The 12,080-nt window shown below is 39.1% G+C and overlaps 1 protein-coding gene across 1 annotated transcript in view; it reads left to right on the forward strand.

Moving 5' to 3' along the window:
* LOC138609461 (NACHT, LRR and PYD domains-containing protein 12-like) overlaps positions 1-12,080 on the forward strand; it is a 125,613-nt gene that overhangs the window by 86,451 nt on the left and 27,082 nt on the right. Inside the window, exon 15 of the mRNA XM_069682097.1 lies at positions 6,794-6,967. Within this exon, the coding sequence (XP_069538198.1) occupies positions 6,794-6,967 (174 nt within the window). The remainder of the gene's footprint in view (positions 1-6,793; positions 6,968-12,080) is intronic.

The raw sequence follows: 12,080 nt of genomic DNA on the forward strand, positions 1-12,080 counted from the left end.
ACTTTTGCTTGTGTTTTTGAATTTACATCGTTTCTGAATTTGCAGCTCGTTTCTTCTAATCGAAATCGTTTGGGCTGTTGCAGCACGTTTGCCCTTGTGGGCCACCGTACTTTTTTGAGTATGGATCCTTCAAAGATGGGAAGAGAGCCACAATCCCAAGGGCATGGAACTCCTTTGTGGCTTTAGTTACAGCTCTCAAATGCAAAATAATTCATTGTCATATGATTCTTTCCTCCTCACAAAAGTAAATTTCATGTTATAAACAAAAAGCCACTTACCCTTCCTTTTCACGCATGTGAGCTACTATGATGTTCACCATTAATCGCCGAGTAGAATCTTTCAAACTATCCTCATACTCATTGACGACTGTCCTCCCTGCTGGCTTAGTAGTGAGAATCTGCTCCACTATCTGAAGACAGAAGATAACAAGACAGCAAAGATAAGATGTGATTTTTAAACAAAATAACTATCTCCATATATTTATTATACAAATGATAAATTAAGATAATTTTTCATTTCCGTAACCCCAATTTTCTTAATCTTGTTTTAAGAGTCAGGCAAACAAAAAGTGTAAAAGTAAATAATTAAAATACATTTCTTGCATGGGTGCTGTCCATGACAGGTTGAATAATTGGACATCCAGCATCACATGTGTCACTAGCTGGACTGCTTAAGCTTGAGATGGACAATGTATCTGTTAGACTTGGAGATGAAGGCCCTTCACCATCTTGCTGCAGGATTGAAATATCTGAGGATACAGGGCACAAACAATCAAAAATTAAGAACCACAATGCTACCATTTACCATATAATCGGGGCCTGGTCACCACCATCTGAGATGAATACAGACAACAGTCGGAAATTGTCTTTGACAAAGCATCAGGAAGTCTATGATAAATATGTACAGGATGCCATGACAATCTCATGGAGTACGTTGAGATCACTTAAATAGAAAACCAATTTAAATTGTGGAAGTGGAAACAAATTGTCCTTCAGTCTGTGGCCTCCTAAAGTTCATTATACTGTGACTGAGAAATAGACACCATTTGAACAATTAGCTAAAATAAAAGATTTTGTGTGCTAGCTTAACCCAAAATCCCAACTTGCCCCAACTTCCAGATGACTATTTTGTAAGTCCTATAAACAAATACCAAAATAGTTCCTACCACAAGTGTCACGTATTCTGTCGAGTCTGTACTTTCAGCCATATGCTTGGATGATTCTGCTCGTGGGAGGTCTGAAATATACATGGTACATAGAATGTTGTTTTGGTATCTAATCAATGTTTGTTCAAATATATATATACTAATATATATATTTACTTTATCTTCAAACTGAAAATGAAACTGAAATTTGAAATCACTTTACCATCATCAGTGTAGATGACAAAGCACACTTCTTTGATTGTTGCAAGCTCTGGAAAGACATCCTCATCCACCTCTATGCCCTGCTCATCCGTGACTTTCAGTGGCTTATTTTCTGGTAGGAGAAACTTCTGCTGCACTGAAGCACAACAGTCATGATGCCATCAACAAAGTTATTATTACTTTCCCTTAAATGCCTTCAGACAAACAAAAAAAAACTTACCTGCAGTGATAAATTCCATGAAGCTGACATCTTCCAGTTTGACATATTTCTTTGTCCCTCCATGTTTCACCTTTATCAACATCTTGAACACAAGATAGAACTTTATTATTCCCAAAGAAAATTCTCGTGCCAGATTTCTCCAAAAAAATGGCAAAAAAACCTGAAATAAGTAACAAGTAAAGATTGTTACTGTAACATGAGTCTCTGTTGGGGCTGATGTGATTGTATGTTCAACACAAAGTTAATCCATTAACATGTTCGAGTAAAGCAAACCAGGCATTGTTCTGATATGTATGGTTTTAACAGCGCTACTTTGTCTAAGTAGTTTATACAGTGACATTTGTAGAAGATATACAAGGGTATTTTATCACAGGTTTTAGGTGCTCTTACAAACATTCAGCAAGTTAAAGATGCTGGGCTCACCTGGGCTCCCCAGAGGTGTTAGCCTACCTTACCTTACATCATTGCACTCTACTGTTAGCTTGTTAGCTAGCGCAACTTTAGGTTTAACAACTGATCCGGCTGTGTCTCCCTGCTATTAATTAAGATAATACAATCTCTAACAGCGGAGACAGGCTCGCGCTGCTGTCTGGGCTGTTGATTCAACATAAATAGGAGGCAAATGTGTAAACGTTCCCTTCTCAGCATTCCCTCAAAGCATGTCCCGTGTCCGTGTCGGATACCTTCCTCAAAGAGGCCGCTGGTTCCGCACACGTAAATCTAACGGAAACAACACGTGTTCGTGAATATTTCGATAGAACTAGAAATGCTGTAACGTAACGCTAACTATCTTACAATTGATCAAAAACAGAAGTAACGAGAAGAACGTTAAAACGTTAATTACATGCAGGAAGACGTGGCTAACTTCAGGTTACAGTGTACACACCACAGTGTATTCTGCACGTTTAACAGGGGCGGTGCAATTAAGTTACTGTCAGCAGCTAACTAGCAAGTTCGTCGTAGCAAATATAAGCAATAACCTTATATTACACTAACAGAAAATCCGTCACACGTTAACATTTAGTTTGAGACGTAAAATTGCACTTTTACCTGTCTCTCGAGGAAGTCAAAGTGATCACTGCTTGACGCGGAAAGAGAGCCGTTAGGAATGAACTCAGGAGAAGTGTTTATTCACTACCCACAACACCCTGTGAATTAACTTCGATATTTCACACCACCGAAGAGTTTCCCTCAACACAAGCTGGGGTCTACATGAGAGAATAAACTCCAAAAATCTAACTCCTTCACTATTTTTTGTCTAACTCCTTATTTTGAAACTCTAAGAATTTGCTCTGTGAAATTAAAATGGCTTTAATATCACACTGAAGGGGTCAGCTGACAAAGGATCTTGTCACCAGTATTGTGTTCATGTTCACGGCTCAGTAACTTGACTTGGATATATAAATGCTGGTCTAAGACAGTCTGAGTTATGTTCATCTGGACTCCATCATGTGTGGTCCAAAGAGAAGAATCCCAACGACGACTGTAATAAAGCAGAGATGATGATTGGAACATTTATAAACTTATAAAGAGCCTTTCCTTCAGACTGAACAGTCCAGTACAGTAGCTGCATCACTGCTGATGACAAAGCAATCTGTGTTGATCTCTGGCTCCTTCTTACCTTCACTCCTCCCCGAGTACTTTGCCCACAGACTTGAAGGTGCTGACCCTCTATCCCACAGCTTCATACTCTGCAAACTGCCCCAATGTTCTCTGGAGGTCACAGAGAAACTAAGTCAGCAGAACGTTATCCACAGCAGAGGCCATCATGACGGACCCTCTCTACCCATGCTTTGTCTTCATATCCTGTTAATGAAAGTCAGAAAATAATCTTTCACAAGGTGACAACCGTATGTGGCGCCGGTGTAGCTCAGCCATTAAGACACGGCCCATGTATAGAGGCACACTACTCGACGCAGAGGCCCTGGGTTCGACTCCGACCTTCGGCCCTTTGCTTCATGTCCTCCTCGGTCTCTCTTCCATCATTCCCGACTCTATCCACTGTCCTGTCCAATGAAGGCAACAAAAGGTTAAGATTTTTTGACCTGAGCGAGTTGACAGGTAAGGGTGACTTAGTTTCCTCACCGTGAGCCAGTAAATACTCTGGACATAAGTGAACTTACTTTGAATGTGTGTAGCTACATTTGGTTCTGTGAAGAGTCTTGTATTCCCACACGTCAGGTGAAACTTTATCCAAACAATAAGCCATGGATCACTAAGTCCTTGAAAGAAATAACAATGAAGAAACATAACCTCTTTAAAAATAGCAGTGTTGAAGAGAACAGGGAGGTAAAAAGACTGGTTAGGGCAGAGATTCAAAAAGCTCAATTCAGTTATATGGATAAAATTGAGGACAAATTTAAAGGTAATGATCTAAAAAGTTTCTGGAATGGCATGTCAGTCATGACAGGCACAAAAAAAGGTAATATGAATATTAAAATGGATGGTTTTAAATCAGACAAGGGGCTAGCTGCTAATTTTAATCTTTTTTATCTCAGGTTTGATACAAATGATTTTAAAGAACAAGCTGATCAGGTAGAATTAGAAACCTCCTCCACTCCACAGCTTGAATTGGGTGTACAAGATGTCAGGAACATACTCCGTAAAACCAAGACCAACAAGAGCCCCGGCCCTGACAATATATCTGGTCATCTTCTCAAACACTGCGCAGATCAATTACCCCCTATTTTTCACCACATATTAAAGTGTTGCTTAGAGCAACAAAAGGTTCCTACTCTGTGGAAGAAGTCCACAATAGTACCAGTGGCTAAGAAAAAGTCCCCTAAGGGCGTTAGTGATTTTAGACCTGTGGCCCTGACTTCGCTAGTTATGAAGGTTTTTGAAAAGCTCATCAAGAGAGAGCTAGTTGGAGTTGTGGAGGACTCATTGGATCCTCTACAGTTTGCCTGTAGGAGTAAAAAAGGGGTTGATGATGCTGTTCTTACCCTTCTTCATTTACTTTTTAAACACCTTGAAGGTCCAGGGACACGTGCACACCTGTTATTTTTAGATTTATCTTCTGCTTTTAACACAAGTCAGCCCCACATTTTAGCCAACAAACTGCTAAATGATTTGAATCTGTGTCCTGGCATTGTTGGATGGATTTTAGACTTTCTTGTGGACAGATCCCAGTGTGTCAGGATTAATGGCTCTTTGTCGGACACATTGTTCTCCTCCACTGGTTCGCCACAGGGCTGTGTCCTTTCACCAATCTGGTACATTTTTTACACTGACAGCTGCAGAAGTTCCCAGCCAGGAAGACACATTCTCAAGTTTGCAGATGATACAGTCATAGTGAGCCTGTTACAAGGAAGGGAAATAGCACGTGGCCCAGTGGTGGACGGTTTTATAGAGTGGCGTGATAACTCTTTTTTAAAATTAAATGTACGTAAAACTAAAGACGTGCATTGATTTGAGAAGGCAGCCTAATACACCAATTAAAACAGCAATTAAGGGTGAGATGGTTGACCAAGTCCAGTGTTACAAGTCCCTGGGTGTTGTTATCGACAACAAGCTAACATTTAAAGAAAACACAGACGCAGTCTGCAAAAAGCCACAGCAGAGACTGCACTTTCTCCGTCAACTTAACTGGTTTGGGGTGTGCAGCAGACTGATGAATCTGTTCTACTCCTCCATGGTAGAGTCTGTCCTCACCTTTGCCATAATCTCCTGGTTTGGTAACCTGTCATTAGGGGACAGAAACAGGTTCCAATGGATCATAAGAGTTGCCAGTAAGATCATTGGCATAAGATTACCTGATCTGTCTTACACCTTCTCCAAGAGAGCAACATCTCAGGCTGGAGACATCTTACAGTGTCCTCGACATCCTCTCCATGGTGAATTTGAGTTCCTGCCCTCCAGCAGGAGATTTGGACTACCAGTGGCAAAGTCCAACAGGATGAGAAATTCTTTTATCACTCAGGCCAAGAAATACTAAATTCAAAAGTGGAACCTGTAGATGAAGTATTTTCCTGTTCACTTCCAGGAACTATTGATGGTCTTCTAATTTTTGTTTTAATGTTGGTGTTAGTGATGGTTTGGAGTTTTACATGTTTCATTTTCACTTGATGTATTCTTAATGAACTCTTATGCGTTTTAATGTTCTTTGTAACCGAGTCTATGTGTTTGTGTTTTCTAAATGTTTTTGTCTCACTTGGCTGCAAAACAAATTTCCCCTCGGGGACAATAAAGTAAAAGTTGAAGTTGAAGCCAGTGAAGAGATCTGAGGATGGGGGTAATGTGAGACCTGGTGAGGAGTCTTGCAGCAGCATTCTGTGTTGACTGCAGGCGATTAAGCGCAGACTTGCTGAGTGACGAGAGGAGTGTGTGGCAGTCGTCGAGGTGAAACTACAGTTGAAACTAAAATTCTCAGTTTACTTATATTTCTTAGGTGGACATAACATGATCTGGTTACCTGCTTAACATGGCTGTCAAAAGATGATGATTTATCTACTATTACTCCTAAATGACGTGGGCTAAAGCCAACAGCAGAGGAAAGATGCCCAATGTTGTGATCCTGTGAGCTGATTGGATGGAAAGAGCTCAAGACGGTAGGATTAAGAGAGGAGCTAGCATGAAGTGGATGAGAGTTATGATGCATATTGGACCTAATAGTCATTACTTTATCAACACAGAAGGAAAGGAAGGTATTGCAGTCATCAGCAGTGAAACATGGTAATGTGGAGAGCGCTGGTGAAACAATGTTTTAAATAGTTATGAAACGTTGGGATTTCTTTTTGATGAAGAAATCAGGTCAGCAAAATAAGCCGTCCAGGCTTCCTGTACTGCTTCTTTAAAAGAACGCCGGAGATCTTTAAGATGTAGGCGATGCACTTCCACAGACGTTCAGACCTGTGACAGTGTGGTCTCAGGCAGCAGACAGCCTCTGTTATCCACTGACAACTGTTGCAGGTAGCCCGAGTCCTAACCTTTAAAGGTGCCTCTTTGTCCAGTAACGTGGAGCAATGACCATTAAAAGACTGCGTTAAAAACTCAACATTGTGAGGATTTATACTAAAATCACAGCAGGAGTGTGCTGAGAACTGGTCGGCTGTATTTCCTGTAATGAGGAGGCTCTTCTGAGGCTGCTGCCAGTGGTCAAAGCCTCCAACAAAGCTCTGTACGTGAACACATCATTCTCCATGTTAAATGTAGTTTTACTATTTCTTGTAATTGTTTCCTTTTATGTACTGTTGATTCCTCTTCAGGCTGAGTGGCTGTAAACTGTCAGAGAGAAGCTGTGAGGCTCTGTCCTCAGTCCTCAGCTCCCAGTCCTCTTCTCTGAGAGAGCTGGACCTGAGTAACAACAACCTGCAGGATCCAGGAGTGACTCTTCTGTCTGCCGGTCTAAAAACTCCACACTGCAGACTGGAAACTCTCAGGTTAGTGTGCAGCTGTGTGAAAATGATAACCCTCTGAGCTCACATGTTCTGTATATTTGCTCAGTTCTCAGCTCTCAGTCCTGTGAGTCTGAATAACCCTGCACAGCAAATTCGGCCCTTTGGAATAAACTCTCTGAGTTAAAATCAACTCAATTTGAGTGTACATGTGAGACCATCGAATAAACTCTCGGGCATAGTTAAAGTTACTCTTTTCCGGGAGTTGATCTTTCAACTCTTTTTAGGAGTTAAAACTGAACTCCTCTGGGAGTTAAAACACTACTCCCATTAAGAGGAAAAAGCACTCTCATTGAGAGTTCATTTTAGGTGAACTCTTTCACAGTGTTAACAGTGAAATTGTTTTATTGAACACTTACAGAGTTAATATATAAAATCACAAAAAATGTTTTTTAGATGAAAATTAATACAAAAAACACATAAATTACTTCAATGCCTTCATTTGAACACATCCAGAAAGTGTGTTCACAACTCCTTGCTTCATGAATATTAACTTTTGTAACAAGTTACATTTGGAGTAAAAGCTTTCTTCAGTAACAGTGTAAACATGTAACAGCATACACATTTAAAATAAACAGCTACAATGGCAGCTTAACAGTTAGGAAATTGTGTGGTCAAATGGAAATCACAAATAAAAAATATGTAGTAAAAAAATAAATTTGCATATTTCAGCAAAACTGTAAAAAAATACACCATACCACATCCCTCTGTGCTGCATAAACTTTTCTGAGGAAAGTGCAAGTGTGATCATTTTTAAAACAACCTTAAATGTAAATGTACAGCAGTCTGTTAGGATTCTGAAAGCAAACTTCTCTGTAATGCAGGATTATGTTAACATGAAATAGAATGTTAAACGTGCTGTTAAAGCACGAAAACATGTACAAGAACGTAAAACATGAATTCAATACATTCAGTTTGGCCAACATTTTAGGCATTTTAGGCCAACAGATTAAATAATACAGCCCTCTGACACAACATCAAAATAAAAATCACACCCATAGGACATTTGAGAATCCAAACTTTTGAAATGTCTTAATTTCTCCCTTTCTAGAACCAGTATCTTCCTGGGGATGTTTTCACTAACTTGGAAAGCATGGAAATGGTCATGGAAACAAGTTTCATGTTCATTTAGAACTAAAACACTTTACCATTGTGCAAAATGATAGAAGTTATTTTGCTGAAGACTGGTGTGTTTTCTTGTGTCAGTACAAACAAAGAGGCCAACGCGATATTCACACTTTACCCAGTTTGTCAGGTTGACAGTGGCTTGTGAATCAATGTGAAGATATGTAGACACATGCTCTGTACACTCTAGTGTTTCAAGTAAACACATTTTGACTGGACCAGACTCAATTGCTTTTGAAGTCAGGCATTCCCAATGATAGGCTACTGCAAACTGGTGTTTCCTTGCAAGTGATACTGTTAAAAAGTTTTTCACACCATCCTTAAAAAAATGGTGTTTAGCCATAGTCCAGCCATAGCCATAGCCTTAGTCATAGTCCAGATATGAATGAGGGGTCCAATTTTTCGAATGCACCTCGGATAGTGGACCATGAAGTGATGTTTTGGAATCAAGTTCTTTGATGGGTACAGTTCTTTGAAGAGCTGGTGATGTTCAATGATAAGGTGCTTTAAATACACGGTCATCCCTTCAGTGATTGAGTATGAGAACACAATGTTTATTATGTTCAGCAACAAGAGCATCAAGCGCCAGTGCAATTCATCCTCTGATACCAGGTCACCAAATATCAAAGGTGATCAAACACAGTGTTTGTGATGCGTTTAACCCTATTCCATGTCCGACACAGTCAAGCTTTACATTTGTTGGCTTGTTTTTCTTTTCCACATAGCCATAATTAAAAGCATAAATCCTATTCAAGAGGCTTTCTTTGGAGATGAAATGTTCAACAAATATTCAAATAGAAGTTTGACCTCATATTGACCAACCCCTTCCAAAATGTCATGCATGATGTCAACTGCATCATTTTCTGCATTATGGAAATACTGCAAAGTGTTCAGTATGCTCTTTCTGTTGATGCCAAATGAAGAAGTTGGATCATCTACCAAAGAAGAATAATGTTGATCATTGAGAACTGGTGATCTTTTGGTCAAACGTGGGTCATCTTCTGAGAAAACTGACTGAGCTGAAGATTTATCAATTAGGCAAAGTCTACAGAAGTCATTTGCACTAAATGACTCCAAGAATCCAAGCATGCTGTGCATACCCAAATTATCACCAGTAATTTGTGCAAGAGTGCCACGTACAGGAAATTCAGCAAATGGAAGAGCAACCCCAGTTGTCTCTAATATTTTCAAGTCTCTTACTAAGGGTTTCAGAATTTCATCAATGCCGTATTTCTTAGCATCTTGTGCATGAAACAATGATACTAGATGAATATTCATTAAGGCAGAATTCACCTTGGGTGGAAGATTCCTGAGGATGAAGTAAAGACAGCCGACTTTATGAATACCTTTTTTTGACCCTAGTGGGTTTGCACACTCAACATTGTCATAGTACAACTGGATTTGGAGGGCAAACTTGTCACTTGAAAACAAGGGATGACTTTTGAAGTAGCTTCCATCACAGAAGTTCTCGTATTTGTCACTCTGAGTAGATGTTTGCATCATCTCAGGAATAGTTTCATTCTTGAAGATGAACTGGAGTGTTTTGAGTATGGGAATATATATGAATTTGTCAATGATTGGAACTTGCTCATAGGTTCCACTTTTGCTATTTCGTCTGGTATCAAACCTTATACCTAGACGCTTTTCAACTGGTACAATATCCCATTTTTCTGTGAAATATTTCTTCCATTTACTGTTAGAATTCAAGTGGCTAAAAGGGTTGTCAATACCTTTAAATAACTCTTCTATGGCTGATCTTGCAGGACTGCCGGCAGGTAGTAAGTTTAGTACATGGTCCTGAATATTAGACTGTAAGTCTCCCACAAATTCCTCTAAATTCTCGATGGTAGAAAGCACTACAGTATTTGGTACACCGCTTCCTAAAAGCTTGGCAATAATTGGTGCACACATATCTTTGCTGCCCGTTGACACTGAAGGGCCTGCTTCAATATTTTGGTGCTGAGATGAAGTGGAAGGTGTTTCATCATTTAGGCACAGAGGATTATTGTGCTCTTGAATGGCATGGTTGGAATGGGTCTCCTCTGTTACACATGTGTTGACAATATGCGCATGTATCTTTATGAGATGTCTTCTAAACCCAGAATAACTAGAGAATTGCAAGCAACATCCTATTTGACCACATTTTAGCCTCAGATTTTTCCCAGGATAGATTCCATGCATTAGTTTGAGGTGCCTGAATAAAAGTAAGGCTGTACCAAAGGATGACGCACAGAGGAAACATCTCAACATTTTTGCTGCTTGAACTTTTTATGGCTTGTTCAACAACTTTGCTCTCAACTCCTTGACTTTTGGAGTTTCTTCCATTGTGCCAATATTAGGGATGCACGATATGAAAAATTCAAACCGATACCGATAACCGATAATTAACTGCTTCTCGTAGCCGATACCGATAACCGATAAGTTCATATTTTTATATTTAATATAATCTTTATATAATCTGCAGTTTGTGCACCTAGGAAAATAAAAAATGTAAGAGTGATGAAAAACTAATATTTTAGTAGCTCTGGTTTAACTATAACAGCAAATAACAGTCCTGGCTCTTCAAATGTTCATGTATTTTTTGTATGAGTAAGGCACCACAATACTTCATAAACAATAAAAAACTATTGGATACACTTGGGATGTGTCATATCACACACATAGTCAAGTAGTTGAAACAAAAATTAAATACAAATAAAATCTACTGTGATTGCACACAGTGAATTTACGTGCATCTTAGTATAGGCTTTTCAAAACGTAATCTTAAGGCCTGTGGTCAGTTGCTATAGATTAAAAAAGAACAGCAGCAAAAGACATTTTACATATTAATTCAGAAAATCAACTCTGCATCCCTCAAGCAAAGGGTTTAACAGAACTATGACTGGTTTATCTGCATCATATTCAAGTATTTTTGCATAACAAAGGAATACATCTATTCAACCTTTAGTACGTGAGGATGAGGTAGGTATTTGTGTAGTTTTTAAGTCAAAGGTTTTTCAAATATATAATAAATTAAATGCATTGACATCTGTCAACCTCAACTACAAAAAACAAACAAAGTGCATCCTCAACAAAAGGTGTTTATAGAAATATTACTGCTTTAACTGCATAGGGCATCGTAGAGATTCCTCTGAAATTTTCTAGTTTAAAATTTAAAAAAAAACAACTTAAAACGATTTCCAATTTCCACTACTCAACATTTCTTACCCTCCTCCAAAGTACATCTTTTCACTTGTCACTTTGTCTAATCTCTACTTTGTTTTTTCTATTTGTTATGTGAGGGCATCAGTGGGAGATTTGTTTTGATAAAAAGAAGCATCTCTGCCTTCTCACACCCAATTCTGTTTCTTTTTTCATCAATAACATTTGCAGCCGCAGAAAACAAACGTTCACTGTCTATGCTGGTGCAAGGGGCTGACAGGTATTTCCTTGCGAGCGAGGCAAGGTCTGGGAACCGGGATTTGTTGCTTCTCCAGTATTCCAAGGGGCTCTCGGATCTTGGAATCGGGGGTTCTGAGAGATATCCTTTTATCTAATGTAAAAACAAGAACAAAAACAAAATTATATATTTAATATTATGATGTTTTGGTCTATTTTATAAGAGACATTCAAAGCTTTATTTAAACAATAAATTAATCTGTTTGGCTTTGGGTCAGCTCTTTTGTGACATGGTAGTTTTCTAGAAGGATTTCTTCATACATGGCCAACAAGGAAACGTTGTTGTTGCCATCTGCCTTGGTTTTCTTCACTTTTGGCTCATCCACATTCTCTGCTGATGCACCGCTCACCTTGGCCGGCAAAATTTCTGTTGCTTCCCTTTTGGTTGCTTGGTCAAAATAGCAGTCCTTAATATCTAGGGTCCAAGATTGTGGCAAGATGAAACAGGGGCTCTGTATAGACGTGATTGAATCGCTGCTCTATGGCTTGCAGTAGGGTGCTCTTTGAAGTTTGAACTCCATGATCTGTCGCAACA

The sequence above is a fragment of the Semicossyphus pulcher genome, unplaced genomic scaffold, assembly GCF_022749685.1.
Source record: "Semicossyphus pulcher isolate SPU_LCO1_2020_fin unplaced genomic scaffold, fSemPul1.0.p SCAF_5, whole genome shotgun sequence".
Lineage (NCBI taxonomy): Eukaryota > Metazoa > Chordata > Actinopteri > Labriformes > Labridae > Semicossyphus > Semicossyphus pulcher.